General features: G+C 45.3%; 2 protein-coding genes across 2 annotated transcripts; both read left to right on the top strand.

Moving 5' to 3' along the window:
- Positions 1 to 970: 970 nt before the first annotated feature.
- Positions 971 to 2,633, top strand: LOC136472607 (trihelix transcription factor ASIL1-like). The gene has a single exon (XM_066470311.1). It carries the CDS (start codon positions 1,395 to 1,397, stop codon positions 2,355 to 2,357), a length of 963 nt encoding a protein of 320 aa, XP_066326408.1. The 5' UTR covers positions 971 to 1,394; the 3' UTR covers positions 2,358 to 2,633.
- A 2,843-nt stretch (positions 2,634 to 5,476) lies between these two features.
- On the top strand, positions 5,477 to 9,489 carry LOC136472606 (uncharacterized). Its single transcript, XM_066470310.1, has 4 exons — positions 5,477 to 5,723; positions 5,863 to 6,248; positions 7,025 to 7,135; positions 8,993 to 9,489. The coding sequence occupies exons 1-4, from the start codon at positions 5,567 to 5,569 to the stop codon at positions 9,089 to 9,091; spliced, it is 753 nt and encodes a 250-aa protein (XP_066326407.1). The 5' UTR covers positions 5,477 to 5,566; the 3' UTR covers positions 9,092 to 9,489.
- The last annotated feature ends 8,141 nt before the right edge of the window (positions 9,490 to 17,630 follow it).

The raw sequence follows: 17,630 nt of genomic DNA, 5'->3' as shown, positions 1-17,630 counted from the left end.
GGGCGAGGCGGAGCCCGCGCACCTGGGGGTCGGTTGGAGTTGTAGGCGCGCTCTTGACTGCTCGGTTGAATCAATATTGATGACCATTAGCTCCACTTCTTCGAGTACCCTAGTATTGGTCCCCGACAACAAGAGGTGGTCCTAGGGCCTAGGTTGCCCTTCGCTGCATCACTGACAACGGGCGAGATAGAGAGCGGCTTGTTCTCTCGAGAGGATGAGAGGAATATGAATGTCATTATAGATGACACTATAAATACATGTATACTTTTTAGCTCTTGATCCAAATAGTACTAATAGCTAAGCTACCATTAGTTATCTAGAGAGAGGCATTTGACTACATCAACCTATGTCATGTCTGGGCAACAGTGATGACAAAACTGATAAGAACAACTGAAATGTACTACACTATTGTTATTACTTGAGTGTGGAGTCTTTGATGTAGTGGAATCATCGGTCAGGGCATTTTTAAAACACAGGCATTACGCAGAAAATTCACAGAAATTAGTTCACTTTTATAGAAAAAAGGCAGGATTTTTTTTCCCGTGTTCCAAATGTAAACAGTTGACGAAGTCTTCGTGTTAGGACTGTTGGAGCAGTAGGCCTCTCTCCCCCAGTCCCCTGTCCGGCTGTCCTTCCAAAGTTGGGCCGGTGCCATCATCACCCAACACGGGCCCTTCCATGGCTTCAGAGTCGACCATTGCGCACACGTCATGCCAAATTCGCGTGCGCCAGATGAAGCCCGGTGAGGGTGAGGCGTGGCGCGGAGGCGGTGACCGCTCCGGCAGAGGGCCAGCCAACGTGCCAAACCAACGGGCCCGTGGCCCCGGCCGCCGCAGCCCGAGCAAGCCCTATCCGCGACTCGTTTGCGTGCGAGCGAAGCGAGCCTCCGCTCCGCTCCTCCCCTACCGCTCGGGGCTCCCGGGACTGACGATCGGGGCCTGCCCCCGCCCGGCTCCACCGGTCGGTTATCCAAAGCGACACAGGCAGCAGGAGAGGCCGCGGCCGCTGGCGATGCACAGCACAGCGGCGTGAGGGGAAAGGAGGGACCACGCGGCCGCGGCCGCCTCGCTAGGGCTAGCGCGCGGCACTGGCAGAGTGGCAGTGGCATCCACCGCGCCCGCGCGCCTCTCGCGTCCACGTGAACCACACCGGCACCACCACCACCGGCCGCGGCCCCCCGGGCGATGGCACAGCCAGCCCCCACCCAGAAAAAACCCAACCGCCCACCACCCATACCCAGCCCCCGCCTTATCCTCCTCCATCGCCGCCGCCGCCCCCCGCCCCCAGCTCATCATCTATTACGGGGCTTCCGCCCCCCAACTACTCGTCCTCACCCCCACCCTAGTCGCCGCCCGCCCGCCCCCCAGATCTAGATCTGAGCCTCCCGTGACCAGATGATGGCCGACGACCCGCCGCGGCGTCCGCCGTCGGCGCTAGAGAGGAAGAGCGCGCCGGCGCAGCCGTGGTCGCACGTCGAGACCATGCACCTCATCGACGCGTACGAGGAGCGCTGGACGGCGCTGCGCCGCGGCCAGCTCAAGGCGCACCAGTGGGAGGAGGTGGCGGCCGAGGTCGTCGCCCGGTGCGCCGCCACCCCGGGGGTCGTCGCCCAGCGCAAGACGGGCACCCAGTGCCGCCACAAGCTCGAGAAGCTCCGCAAGCGCTACCGCACCGAGGGCGCCCGCCCCGTCACCTCGCTCTGGCCCTACTTCCGCCGCATGGATCGCCTCGAACGGGGGCCCCTCGCCGCCTCCTCCCCCTACTCGGCCGCGGGTGGTTCTCCGCCTGCCGCCGACGGCGACGAAGAGGAGGAAGAAGAGGAAGAGGAGGAAGACGTGCAGGAGGAGGAAGGAGAGGAAGAGGAAGAGCTCGTCCCCCGCAACAACACCCGGAGCATCAACGGCATCATCCGGGAATTCGGCACCGGCCTCGCCCCGCGCCACCCGCAGCTGCAGCTCTACCAGCCGCCGCCGTCTTCCATCACGCCGTCCACCGCGCCCCCGCGCAAGAGGGTGGCCTACGAGGCGTTCCAGGCCAAGGCGGCGGCGGCGCTCAAGGCCAAGGACGACGACAACGAGGCCGTGGAGATGGCCCAACGCGGCGGCGGCTCCTCTGGGCGTGGGGCTGGGGGAGCCGGCGCGCAGCTGTCGGCTGTGCTGAGGGATTTCGGCGAGGGCGTGATGCGGCTGGAGCGGCGGCGCATGGAGGTGCAGTGGGAGATCGAGCGCGGGTGGCAGGAGGCGGACGACCGCCACGCCAGGATGCTCCAGGACGCGCAGCGCCAGCTCCGTGACACCGTCGCCGCCGCCTGCGCCTTGCCGCCGAAGAAGGCCAGGAGGGACCATGGAGACTCGTAGCAATAGCAACTGACACCGTCGGTTAGTGATCTGATGCTGATGCTAATGCTAGCAGGGAAGGCATCCTATCCCATCCCAACCCAATTGGATGTTCCTTCTTCCTTCGCAGGGAAGGATGTACCCCTAGTAGTGCTAGTTAGTCAGTTCGTATATGGTGGTAGCACCTAGTAGTGCTAGTCAGTCAGTTCGTATATGGTGGTAGTACTATTTTGCAGCAGCATCTTCTTTTAACTATGACTTTATTTATGTTAAGCTTGCGTTAAGTAGCTAGCGATATCTGTGTTTGTGTCGCTAATTATCTGCTGTTTGCTTCTAGAGTCCTTGTGTATGAGATATGACAAAAATTGCATAGGTGCTTGGCATCTCGTGGAACCGGTTAGTGGCGATGAGGCAAGTATCTGACGAAATTGATCCTGATGTTGGACCCGCTTGTCACGACAGTTGTGCTTATCCAGTCTGTTCGCTTTTGATTTCACTCAGGGTTTATTAGCCAGTCAACAGTATTTTTCTCTCACAACAAACCAATATTAATTAGGCTTATCAGTCTAGAAATCAACCAGTGAACAGGCTCGTAGAAGAATTTAAAAAGCTTTGCTTTGATTTCCTTTGAAAACAAAACCCACTTGTTGAGGTGGGGAGAAATTGTCACCATAATGATTCATAAGGAAGCCTACATTACATTACATGTAACGATGCCAGTGGATACCCACTGCCCACATCCAAACCCATACCCGCGTTGTTTGTGTAGGGTATGGATTACCCATTCTACTGTGGGTATGGGTAGGATAAAAGCGGATATTACCTCTGTACTGATTCTCTTCGTTGTAGTCAGCGGTAGTTAATGTAATAAAAAAATAGAAGACTGCACAGCGGAGGCGTGGGACAAGCGTTGGCCGGCTGCGATGCGGCGATGCGCTGTGTCCCCGAGCGTGATGGCGATGGAGGCCAGGCAGCCGGCGGCGTGGTACGTGATGCGCCTTGAGGAGCATCAGCACCCAGGCGGTGCGCCGGACAAGTTGCCGCAGCCGACGAGGAGAGCCCTGCTGCTGCTCCATGGCGCTATCGACGGACGGCGCGAGAAGCAGGTACCGGTGGATTACCCATGGGTTATCTGTACCCATTCAATATCCGAAAAAGTCTACTTAACCCCCACCTATCATACTTGGTCTACTTCACTCCTCAACTATGAAACCGTCTGTTTTACTCCCTGTGGCGGTTTTCAGCGACGGTTTTGCTACAAGTAACAGCGGGTGGGTTGCTACAGTGCCCGTGGTTTTGAATTTCTTTTTTTTTATTTATTTTCGGTGAATTTTTGAAAAATCATAGAAAAATCATAAAATGAAAAATCTAATTTTATTGGACTCCACATGAGTAGATCTACATAGTGAATATATAATACGGTATACTTTAGTACAAAATTTTTACTGTAGCCTTAGATTAATTGGAAAATCTAATTTTGTCTGTAATTAATTGGAATAATTCATAGCTGCAGCTTCTATGGTCCAATTGTGGTGAAATTTTTATGGTACGCTAATTATTGTATGCTTGAACTATAGAAAAATTTCGTACTCATTGGAATATGTATAACTTAGTTATAGATAAATTCTAATTAATTACAGACAAAATTGGATTTTCCAATTAATCTAAGGCTACAGTAAAAATTTTATACTAAAGTATACCGTATTATATATTCACTATGTAGATCTACTCATGTGGAGTCCAATAAAATTAGATTTTTCATTTTATGATTTTTCTATGATTTTTAAAAAATTCATCGAAAATAAATAAAAAAGAAAGAAAATTCAAAGCCACATGCACTGTAGCAAACACAACGCCACTGTAGCAAACCCGCTGTTACTGTAGCAAACAGCCGCTGAAAACCGCCCCGGGGGGTAAAACAGACGGTTTTAGATAGTTCAGGGGGTAAAACAGACGGTTTCATAGTTGAGGGGGTGAAGTAGACCAAGTATGATAGGTGGGGGGTTAAGTAGACTTTTTTCATTCAATATTATCCACTGGGGATGGATAATCTACGGGTAGGGGAACGGGTTACGCTCCGTTCGCGTGCTCTTAAATTCGATTTGATCCGCTTATTTTTTTTATCTGGAACAGTGTTTTTCTCTCACAAATTCCTCCAGCATTCCTCCAAATCACCCAGATTCCTCCAGAATTTAGACAAGCGCACAGGCCCATTGACCCTGTTCGATGACAAATGATGCGGATGCTGATTTGTCGCGAGAAAAACAGCTGATAAGTTCGTGAACAAGGCCGTTAATTACATGGTCAGTACCAGCAGAATCTGTGACGTGCATGACATGGAAGAGCATTACCTCACTCCCCAGTGTAAGGAATGCTGCTGTGCGTTGATGGTAATTGCACAAGTTGTTCTCTCTGATATATGCCGAACGTCAATCAATCGCTTAGACATTGCACCGGTTCAGTTTACCTTCAACCTTTCGTTGTCCACGTCCCGTGTTTCTGCAGAGTTGTGCTCCTGCCTAGGTGATTCTGGCTGATAAGGGTGTCAGCTTCACTTCTTCTAAAAAAAAAACTCGGCCTACGGTGGGCAGACAGCCCCGTAACTTTGTGCTTAAGGAAAAAGACCTTCTCACGTAGGCCGAGAAAACCCCCGAACACCGTGTCCCGCCCTTACACAGGGGCCTGTTACCCTGTAAGTGGGCCGGTCCGTTGCCTGTGCTTTGGAAAAGTCGAGACAGACGAGGGGATTTTTTTGGTGGGTACCGGAAATTCTACCCACAGCGGGCCTTACTCCGGTCGGCAGGCAGAGGCCTTAAGCCTCACCTCCTGGCCAGTCGAGCCGAAGCTCGTCTCCCAGCTTCACTTCTTCTAGCTTGGACTATCCTGTAAAGCCTCCGTTGAATTGCCGATTACCCTTTCTTTTTTTGATCGGTATTACCCTTTCTGGTCGTGGAGCATCCTTTGTTCTCGTAGTCATCCATGGATTTGATTGAAGCGTTGCGACGTTGCGTTGCTGAAGAACCAGATAGATACCATACCATGTGATGCTGTCAGTGCCAATTCCCCCTAGGCTAACTTTGGTTTGCGTAAGTCTGGGCCCACAGAAAAGCTCAATGGAGCCGGCCCAGTCCGGTCTCTCCTCTCCTCTCCAGGACCAGGTCCTTCGTTTCCAACCGGTGGCCTCGCCCGCCCGGCCGCCCCCGGCCACGACATCATCACCCCCAACCCCAATGCTGCTGCCGCATCTCAGTCCCCTCGCGCCGCGCCGCGCCAGCTCCTCCTCCCCAGCGGCGCGCCTCCGCTTCCGCCTCCCGTTCCTGTGCTATCCTTACCCCTCGCCATCTCCCCGATCCCGATGGCCTCCGCCGATTCGCGCCCACGCGTCCGGTAAGTCGGTAACCCCCCATGCCCACGGCACTCACACACTCTCGGCTCGCTTGCACCACGGTCACACTCACCTCCACACCCCCCCCCCCCCCCCCCCCATCCCCCCTCGATCCGTGCTAATCCTGTGGGCATTTCGCAGGCGAGCCAGGGCTCGGCGGTCGCCGCGGCGTCTTCGGCCCCGACGTGCTTCTCTCGGCTGCGGAGCTACTCTGCCTCGCGCCGCCGGCCATCTGCTCGGTGGTCTGCGCCGCGCGCCTCGTCTTCCTGCCGGCTGGCTCCAGCGCTGTGCCGCCGCCGCTGGTGGTCCTGCAGTACGTGCTCTTGGTGGGCGCGGTGGCCATCGGGAGCCTCATACGGCGGAGGCAGTCGGGGCGACTCCGCCCGGGATTGACGGGGAGGGTGGAGAAAGTGGAGGAGACTGTCAGGGGCATGGTGGCGGCCGTTGCTGTGCTCTCGAGGACCGTCGAGAAGCTCGGCCTCAGGTTTCGGGTGTTGCGGAGGACGTTGAGGGACCCTATCACTGAGGTATTGTAGTGCTTATTTTGTTGAGTTCATTGCAACTCCATAATGAAATGTTCAATGGAAATTGTAGTTGTGTTTGAGTTTAATCCTCAAAGTTCTACACCTGTGCACTTCTTGACATCGCCAGGCTATTGCGCAGCAGGACATTGGCTGCAACCTTGCTAGATCAATTATTGCTTGTCAACTGTTTCTTTTGATTCACAATGCTGGTGTACAGCCTCATTCAACGACCTGCCGGGTCTATGTTGTATGTCTATATCACTATATGATCATGTGCTTGCACCATATTTAGCTTAGTTCTGAGAAATATTAGATGTGTATAATCCTGTAAGAAAATAAGCACCTGAAATGGTTCATAGAGATGCTTGGTTTCTTCTCTTTCTTGTTCCCCACAGTTATCTTTTTGGAGAAGCTGTGCAGCAAAATGTGTCAGGATTAACTGGAGGTAACATGAAAGCATGGCTGTTTCTTCTGTGTATTTGTATTGTTGTAAATAATACTAGTAGCTATGCATCTTCTCTTTGGAGAAGGCAGGTCTACATACGCATGACACCTATGTTTGCTTTTTCAATATCATCAGCTGTTCTCAGTTTGCACAAATTGCTTTGGAAAAAAGAAGCATCTCTTTGAGATAACACCAATAATTTGTTTCAGTCATACTTCTTAGTGACACAAATCTTTCTGGGATGATTTGTGATTGTTCCTGAATAAACCATAACTTGCTTGCACTGCTATAATTGCCTCCATTTAGCTTCACCTATTATCGCTTTCTTCCACAGACAGCGGCTTTAGCGCAGAAGAACTCTGAAGCCACTCGTATTCTATCTGCACAAGAAGACCTCCTTGAAAAAGAAATCGGTGCAATTCAAAAGGTTCTTTATGCAATGCAGGTGATGTATCTTGGCTGTTTGCTTTGACATTTCTCAAAAGCTCAATTTCTTGAGTAATCTTTATTATTAGAAAAGTTTGCTAAGATATATATCGTGGTTCTACTTTGTATAGTTCATTAGCCGGTTATGGCTGACTGGCAGTATTTCCATGTTGTGGACAAATAATTGTGGAATTCTTATGCTAGCAACTAGCATACTTTCATTTATATCATTGTACTTCAGTACATTCATATGGTTAGCATAAACGCATGTACTCGATATCTTGAGATAGATATTAGAGTAGGTTTTAACAAGTTGTCTTCCCCTCCTATTACCTATGATCACATGTATATTGTAGAACCCAGTTCATGATAATACTACAGCGAGATACTACCTGAAATCAATTGGATGTTGGCTAGAGTTTGCCACACAATAGGTACAGGCACACCATTTGGCACAGAAATTAGTTCTTTAAGGTTGGCAACAACTAACAAACAAGATGGATTTGGCGTGTTTGGATAACATCCACACATTGCCATACTTCCTTAAAAAAAATTACCTAAGGTGTGGGTGTGGCTAACAATTTGCTCACCACACCTTAGGCAATAATTTTGGCAAAGAGATGACTCTATGACAGTGGGGCATAGCTGAAAAGGTGTGGCAAACCACAACCACAACTGTGGCAGGAAATCAAACCCTACGCCAAATCTAATTGCATCATTGGGATATATATTTTCCTCCTTCCAGTGCGCAACCAGTGGTTTTCGTTGTGTGCTGAAACTCGGAGATAATTGAGTTCTTTTTCCTTTACTAATACTGCAAGGTAATGGTTGCACACCATAGGCAGAGTTTTTTTAAGGAAGTGTGGCAATTTGTGGATATTATTTTTTTTTCTTCGAAAAAAGCAGGAGAGCTGTGCTTCATTATATTAAGAAGAAAGCTGGGTTAAGAACCTTCAACAACACACACCACACACCACACTGTTTGACTGATTACATTCGTGCCCGTGAACTAGCTGTCGAGGCGACCGAACCATACATGCTAACCATCAGGGAGCGGGGCAGTCAGGAAGGACAGCCCCCGAGCACCTGCCATGTACCATAACCAGCGCTCCTCCCCTGCAGCTACCAAGGCCCTGGGCCCCTGGCGACGCTAGGTGTTACCCCATCAAAAAACACACCGGTTTCGGTGATTCCACAATGTCCAGGCCCCAAGGATTATTTGTTTGTGGATATTATCCAACACACCCAATCCATCTTGATTCCACAATGTCCAGGCCCTAAGGATTATTTGTTTGTGGATATTATCCAACACACCAAATCCATCTTGTTTGTTATTTGTTGCCAAACTTAAAGGAACTAATTTCTGCCCCCAAAATATTTTTTGTGACATGGTGTTAGCAGATAGTCATCAATGTACCTCGAGTGTTGAGTCTTAATTGTTCTGCCTGACTTTCAACTCTCAGGAAGTGGCATGATTCATGAACCAACACGGTTATTTACAGTATGCAAGTAATTGTTGCAGGAATTAAAATGTTTTCATCTGGCTTGTGTTCGAACAAGTCTCGTCAAGAAATTGTAGACCTTTTGCATTTGCAGACTTGGTGTTATATCTACCTTTTTCATTTGCACACATAAGAGTTTCTACGCTTATCTAATTGCCTCATTGGAATATTTTCCCCTTCCAAGGCATGACATATCTTACTTTTGCTGCTGAAACTACTCACCCTGAACAGTGACCATGCGCAATCAGTTGTTTTCGTTGTATGCTGAGGACTCGGAGATAATTCATTTCTTTTTCCTTTACTAATACTGCTAGCTAATTTTTGCTGTCTGATAAATAATTCACCTTTGGCTAAAGACCCAATCTATCCTGCAGGAACAACAGCAAAAGCAACTTGACCTAATCCTTGCGATTGGTGAAGCAAGAAGGATACTGGATGGCGATCAAGACTTGTTAGACGGGGACAGTTGCTAGATCTTCCAGCGCAAGTCCAGCTCCGGAGCTGGGGAACAAACAAGTAGAAACAGAATCTGAAGCGGCTACAGGAGGAAACAACAAGCCCTGATTTTATCTTCTGAAGTGGAAACAAGACGCATCCACAGGATAGACCAGCAGTTTGGTTCCATCCGAGATTGAGGAGCATGAATGAATGGTTAAAGACTTGAAGCGTCACAGCTGGTTGTACGTACTAACCACATTCTGAGCAAATACAGTCCAGGAGGATTGTACAGGGCAAGCTGGTATATTCACAAGACTCTGACATTTCATCATTTCTGTTTGGTCACAGATAGCTTCTCCAGGGCTTTGTACTAACCACATACATCCGAGTCATTGATGACATACAAATATTATTGATTGATACGGACACCGCCGATGAAGGACTAATTTCGTTCAGTGTTCCTGTGTACATGTGTAATGATGTGCAATGATTCAGTGCTGTGCTTTTGCTTCTCTAGGCTTGTACGCCTGTACCAATGTACCCACTTCAACGTTCATTGCAAGGTCTTGTTTGATAGTAGTATTGCAGTTGCATTTTCTGGTGTTCGGCCTTATTTAGATTGCAAGTTTTTTTACTCTCTCTTCATCACATTAAATCTTTGGACACATGTATGGAGTATTAAATGTAGATAAAAAAATAACTAATTACACAGTTTGATTGTAAATTACGAGACGAATCTTTTGAGCCTAGTTAGACCATGATTAGATAATAATTGTTAAATATAAACAAAAGTACTACTGTGTCAAATACTGATTCCTAACTCCAATCTAAAGAAAGCCTTCGTTTCATTTTGGTGGGTGAGCAAAAAGTTAGGCCTAGTCCTGAACTGGAGGTCTGGAGCATATGACTCGGGGGTTATTGCCACTTGACTAACAGTGTAACAAAGACGACCAACGACCGTGCTATCGCCAAAGGCCTTGTTTAGTTCCACCCCAATTTCTAAAAAGTTGCTACAGTATCTGTCACATCGAATGTTTGCGGTCTGTGCATGGAGCATTAAATGTAGACGAAAAGAAAAACTAATTGCACAGTTTGGTGGGAAATTGCGAGACGAACGTTTTGAGCCTAATTAGTCCATGTTTGAACACTATTTACCAAATAAAAACGAACGTGCTACAGTAGCCCCAAAATCCAAAATCCTCCAACTAAACAAGGCCAAAGTGCGTGGATCCTCACTCACTTCACAATTTCACATGACATCTCTAGGCTCTACCGAGCTCGTGCTCGTACTGGCACGAGCAAAAGCCTGGACAGTGCTGGTCAACAGGAAGGAAAATCGGCGAAGAGTGATTACTAAACTCAGGCGGTGACAATGCCATCGCCAGTTTTTGGCACACTTTAAAGGTGCCAGCCACAGCCACAGGCTTTGAGTCTATTTCACCGTGGGATTGGGATGCCTCTGCTTTGAGTCTATTTCACCGTGGGATTGGGATGCCTCTTTAGAGCGAGGCTAATGATAGAGTCAAGTATTTAGCTATAAGTTAAATTATAAGAGTCAACCTATATAATAATTAGTCTTCTATTTATCTATAAATTTTTTTTATTAGTATATGTTTTCATTTTTTTTCATATTCCTCCTCACATGCCTCTATATTGGTCTCGTTCACGTGCTTTTAAACCTAATTTGATCTGTTTCTTTTTTCATCCAGAACAGTGTTTTTCTCTCACAAATTTCTCCAGATTTCTCCAGAATTCCTTCTAGCGAACAGAGCTATTGAGACCTACTAGTGTCTATGCTTCTGTGCCCAGCTTCGTGCTTGCATGATTCTTTCTCCTTCCGCGAACAGAGCTATTGAGACCTACTAGTGTCTATGCTTATGTGTCCAGCTTCGTGCTTGCATGATTCTTTCCCCTTCCTTCTTTCTTCCACGTCAACAAAAAATATTGATTGGCTTCGCTATAAACCAATTGTTGTACCTGCTCTTATCATCCTACTCGCTTAACTTATAAGCCATACTTTTTCAGTCAATAAACAATATTTTTTTCTCACAATAAATCAGTCAACGGTACTTTCAGTCATAGCTTATCAGCCCCGCCGACGGGGCATATGTCTGTTTGGGAGCCGATAACTAGGTGCCTGTTTAGTTTCCAAAATTTTGCAAAATTTTTCAAGATTCTCCGTCACATCGAATCTTTGGACGCATGCATAAAGCATTAAATATAAATAAAAAATAAAACTAATTACACAGTTTAGACGAAATTCACGAGACGAATCTTTTAAGCCTAATTAGATTATGATTGGACACTAATTACCAAATAACAACGAAAGTGTTATAGTATCATTTTCTAAAAAATTTCGTCAACTAAGGGGGTGTTTGGTTTCCTGGACTAAATTTTAGTCCATGTCACATCGAACGTTCGGATGCTATTTTGAAGAACTAAATATGAGTTAATTATAAAACTAATTACACAAATGGAGACTAATTTACGAGACGAATTTATTAAGCCTAATTAATCCGCCATTAGCACATATTTACTGTAGCACAACATTGTCAAATCATGGACCAATTAGGCTTAAAAATTCGTCTCGCAAATTAGCCACAATCTGTGCAATTAGTTATTTTTTCGTCTATATTTAATACTTCATGCATGTATCCAAATATTTGATGGAACATGAACTAAAATTTTCCTGTAGAACCAAACACCCCCTACACCAGGGCTAGATCCGGTTTATAGGAGAGTACTACTCCGTATGTGTGTACTTGCGCAGCAGCGATAAGCTTAGGATGCCCTACGGTGGAGTGGACAATGGAGGGTGGAATTGAATTGGAGCACTGAACTTGTGGCAGCTGCAGGGAGCTGGGATTACTACTTCTAGTACCCGAACCGGCGCCCTCCCCATGCTCATGCCCATGCCCATGCCCATGCCCATGCCCATGCTCATGCTCTTGTCCTACTGTTGCCTTTGACAGCGTCTGCTCAAGGAAATTCATGGCCGGCCGGAGGGGACGCAGAGCAAGAGCAGGCACCCGTTCGTGTTCTCATGCTGCCAGTGTCAGCAAGCTCTCGCTCGATCTCGATCACTCGATGGACGATGGCATAAGGGCACTCCCAATGAAAGAAACTAGTAGTTTCTATAACATAGGATACCGCACCAAAAAAATACTGCTTTCCAACCCATGGTTTCTATGAGTAATAACTATTTTCTCTTTCTCTCTCCCAACTCTATCTTTTTCTCCAATGAGAGTGCGACACGAGCTCCCTAGAAACTGGTGGTTTCTCCCCAATGGCGATTTCATGGTTTCTTGGTGCATTGGGTCAAGAGTAGACCTGGTTTCTTCATGAAGAAACCATTTCTATGATTTTTGCTCTCTTTCTTCATTAATTACGTTGCCATGTCAGCATTTTGCCTACGTGGCAAGTCATTTAATAAGGATAGAAACCATCATCAATGCACCATTGGGACTGCTCTAATGGCAATGATGCGTGCGTGCAGCGTTTCCGTTCCTTCTGCTTCTTCTCTGGACGACCGGCCGGGTTGGTTCATCATGGCCACCATTATTTACCACTGGCTGCGAGTGCGACGCCACTGTTGCATTAACTGGCATTTAACACATGAGAGATGTGTCTGTCCCTGTGCGTACGGTGCTCCGTCGTGACTCTCGTGTCAAGAGGTACTACTCCTACCGGTGGCGAATCTGGATTTTGTTCGAGGATATGTCATTCAAAAAAAATTTATATATAATTTAATAAATTTATTTTACCAATTCAATAATAATTATAAAATTGACAACGTGATTCGGTATATATATACACAAAGTAACAAATAAGGTTTAAATTTATGGATTAAATTTAAACCATCCACTAAATATAGTATAAATAGTTCAAAAGCCATACTGATATTTGAAATATAGGCATAAAAGAGAACCGGAGACTTATAATGCTATTTTTCTGACTATTTTATTCGATGCTTTCGAAGGGACATAAATGTCTTAATTATATCATCTTCATCAACTTCAAAGAAAGTATCCCGCTCAATAAATGTGACTAGACAATCATTCAAAAGACTCCCATCTTATTTCTTAACTTTGTTTTCACTAAAACTATTGTAGAAAATACCCTTTCAACACTTGCCGTTGCCACGGGTAGAAGCAATACCAATTTGAGGAGCTCATAAATCATATCATACACTTTGTACCTTTTTGTTTGAATAAGCTTAACTGAGAGACCAATAATATTATCTAGACCTTTGAAGCTATCATCCTGTCTTATGTCATCAATATAATTATGTAGCTGCAATTCAAGTTTGAGCAAATTATTATTTGAGAACTCCTTTGGGTAGAACTCAGCTAGTCTACATAGCTTCTGTGCATCATAAGAAGCAAATGAATTGGAAGGACTGAAGGCCGACATACAAAACAATAACTCCATATTAATCTCGTCAAACCGATTATCAAGTTCTTGACTTATTTGATCAATGACACCAATATATACTTCTCTTCTGAAGTGGTCATCATTGGTTTGCTTTTGGGCACGACCTTTCCTTGCTGATTTTTCATAAGGAACATAATCATCATCCATAGCAGGAACTTCAACACCATGTTTATCGCAAAAATGAAGTGACCCGCTCAAGAAAATTATTCTAAACATCAGACCTCAATTCTTGCATTCTTGTCTTTGCCACATTAACAAGTGATATTGCATTAAGAATATCTTAGTCCCTTCTTTGCAAACACTCAGATAACTCATTTGTATATCAAGAATAATATACATTAAGTGTGTAAAGAAAACAAACTCAAAGGTCTCAAATACTCCAATCACAGAATGTATTTTGGTCCAATCATCCTTATACGAAGGATCATCCCTAAGATCAACCAGTACATTATGGATTGCTTCATACATGGTAATGATGTTGCATATCGTTTTGTAATGAGATCCCCATCGAGTATCTCCAGGCCTAGGTAAACCCATCTCTTGATGTAATCCGATTCCAGATTCAATTTCACCATAGTCTCAAGTGCTTTCTTGACATTCTCAAGCCTAGCATTTCTAAGCATGTCATGACGCTTACAAGAAACTCCGACAATATTCAACAAGATAGATATTTGACCAAAAAAAACTCTTGCAATCAGTATTTCCCTGACAACAGCAACAAAAACTAATTGAAGTTGATGAGCAAAACAATGAATATAATAAGCAGAAGGTGATTCTTGCGTGATCAATGTTGTCAACCCTTTAATATCTCCTTTCATGTTGCTAGCCCCATCATATCCTTACCCACGGATTTGAGTCATACTCAAGCTATGACTAACAAGTAAAGCTTCAATTGTATCCTTAAGTGATAAAGAGGTAGTATCATCTACATGAACAACTCCAATAAAATGCTCACATGACCTCCCTAATTTATCAACATAACACAAGCAAAAAGCTAGTTGTTCTTTATGTGACATATCACTAGACTCATCAGCTAAAATTGCATAGGACTTATCACCAAGTTCTTCAATTATTTTCTTTCTAGTTTCTATGGCACAACAGTAAATAATTTGCTTTTGTATGTCTGGGCTAATTAAGGTACTGTTACTTGGAGCATTGTCCAAAACATACTTCTTCACTATTTTCGGCAAGAAACTTCAAAAGTTTAATGAAGTTCCCTCTGTTGCTAGATTCTTCACTTTCATCATGTCCACAAAATGCCAACCCTTGATGCAAAACAAACTTGATACACCTAAGTGAATAAGTCAACCTTTTCTTATAAAGACAAAGATCCTCGTCACTCCACCTCTCAATATTATAATCAATTGCAACCTTGGGATTTTTAAAGCCAATGTATCTCTCTTGAGCTGCAATATATGCCTTAGAACCCACATGTTTAAGAAGTGCTTTCTCTCCTATGTTCCAATTCTTCTAGCCATCAACAGTAAATGTGTCTGACCTAGTACCCTTCTTAAACAAGTAGCACATAAAGCGAAACACAACATCCTTCTTAATACTATACTCAAGCCAATCATGATTGTACTTCCAATAATAATTGAATCATTGTACTTCCAATAATAATTGAATCCCCAATCCTTGCCTGAAATCTTTCTTTTTAGAAAATCATGTGCAAAAGGTTTGAATGGACCTCTAATAATATATGCTCTTCGAATTACATCTTGATCATTAACAGGATATTTTAGAATGTGACGTCTTTCACCTAGATCATGTGGAAGGCGATTGATGTCATAAACTGGTGACAGTGAAGACTGAAAGGATCAAGATGCCCAAGATGGGGGAGGAATTAGGCTACTTTTAAAATTCTTTACAATAATTAAGTCATATGGTTAGCCTAATTAACCCCTTATGCCTAGAAAGTGTTTCTATTGATCTACCGCATAAAAGTTTAGCAACCTATGTTCCAATCCTACTCTAGCATCACAATTCTATGAATGTAAATGACAAGAATTGAATTGCTCAAAGTAAATGCTTAAAATAAAGAGAGAAGGAGGAACGCGGCGATGTTTTGCCGAGGTATCAGAGAGTCGCCACTCCCCACTAGTCCTTGTTGGAGCACCCGTGCAAGGGTGTAGCCCCCCTTGATCCGCGCAAGGATCAAGTGTTCTCTATGGGTTGATTCTTCGACACTCCGTCGCGGTGAATCACCCACAACTGCTCACAACTTGAGTTGGGTCATCCACAAGCTCCGCCGGATGATCACCAAGCTTTCAATCACCACCAAGCCATCTAGGTGATGGTGATCAACAAGAGTAACAAGCATGAACTCTCACTTGACCACGACAAGCCTAATGAGAAGGGTGGATGCACACTTTGCTACTCTTGCTTTCACTAATGAGGGCTCTCTTTGGAATTCTCAAATCTCAATCACCTCACTAGGACCTTGCTCTTCTTGGCACTCTCAAAGGTGTTTCTCAGCTGTTGGAATGAGCAAAAGTACCCCCTCACATGAATGGAGGAAGTATTTATAACCTTGGTTGAAAAACAAACCGTTATTTGCCTCTGCGGGGTGACCGGATGCTCCAGTCATGTTGACTGGACGCTCCGGTCAGTTCTTCCCGAACTCTAGTGTTTAAGTTGTGACCGGACGCGTCCGGTCACGATTTTCCCTCTCTAGAACCTTACTGGAGTCGACCGGACGCTGAGACCCAGCATTCAATCACTCACCTCTCAGCATCCGGTCGCACTAGACGAAAACACCTTGATCAAATGAACTGACCGGACTCTATGCCAGCGTTCGATCACTCCGGAACCAACGTCTAGTCAGCATTTGACCCTCCATTTACTTCCAACTCTCGATCATACGTGAACGAAGTTTTCTGCAATGGATCTAAGGGCTTTTTAGGAGCTACCTAGTGCTAGATTTAGCAAAGTGTGCACCACACCTAACTCACTAGACTCACCTAGGTCATGCTACCCGTCCATACCCCCCTTAATAGTACAGCCAAAGGAAAAATAAAGTCCTAAACTACTCTAAGTGTCTCTTCAACTCCAATCGACACTTAGAACTAGTTCATCCTTAACCTTGCCGTCCATCATTTGAAAATCGAAATGATTTCCATCGTAGGGGCATGACCACCATGATTGCCCAATCAATCTCCATTACCATGACCTAACTTAATTGCCTCTGCAAAACACACGTTAGTTATAGTAACCATGTGTTGTCATTAATCACCGAAACCCAACTAGAGGCCTAGATGCTTTTAATCTTCCCCTTTTTGGTGATTGATGACAATACCACCTCGAGTATATGAAAGAGATGAGGTTTTTAACATGCTTGGTTAATATAAGCTTTTGACAATAAGAACAAAAGTGTTAGGCAAGCTTATATGACTCAAGCCAACATGATGTACTCAAAAATATGAAATAAGCAAGAGTACAAGTGATAAAGCTCATTTGCATCAGAGTAGAACGTGGAAGCAAAGCAATTTAGCATAACACAAATGATATGACATATAAATAATTCAAAGTAGAGAGCACATAAGTCACATATCACATAAATATCACGATCACATTAAAATCACGATTACGATCACACTTAAGTAGTTCAATGCATAATAGTAAACATGAATGCATAATGTATCACACATAAAACTCCAAAGGTAATAGATAAGCTATAAGCTAATAGATAGACTCCCCATAAATGTATCGCTCCTCCTAAGACTAACATACTCGATCCCTCTCCCCCTTTGGCGTCAAACACCAAAACCTAAGGGCCAGTCAGCGAGGCTGCAGTGGATGAGTCAGGCGCTGAGGTGCGAGGAGCGAGCTAGAACTGTGTGCCATCATCATCTGATCCTGAGCTCTAAGCAGTCTAACCCTCTATAGCTGGAAGCGATGCTGAAGCGGTTTGGGTCGGATCAGGGACAGGTGCGGCCTTAGACTCTGTAGGTATGACTGTAGCAGGCGGCTTTGATGATGCAACTAAAAAAGGGAGCGTCTCTGTAGTCCCGGTAATAGGTGCAACTATGGAAGGACCTAGGACATGTAGCTCTGGCAGAGTAAGCTGCTCTATCAACTCACTGAATGAAGCACCAAGGCTCCTAGAAACTAGGGTGAGCATTGACGAACTCTGAGGCAGAG

This window comes from Miscanthus floridulus, chromosome 8 (assembly GCF_019320115.1).
Source record: "Miscanthus floridulus cultivar M001 chromosome 8, ASM1932011v1, whole genome shotgun sequence".
Lineage (NCBI taxonomy): Eukaryota > Viridiplantae > Streptophyta > Magnoliopsida > Poales > Poaceae > Miscanthus > Miscanthus floridulus.
The sequence above is the reverse complement of the archived record's forward strand: the minus strand, read 5'-3'. Positions and strand labels throughout refer to the sequence as shown.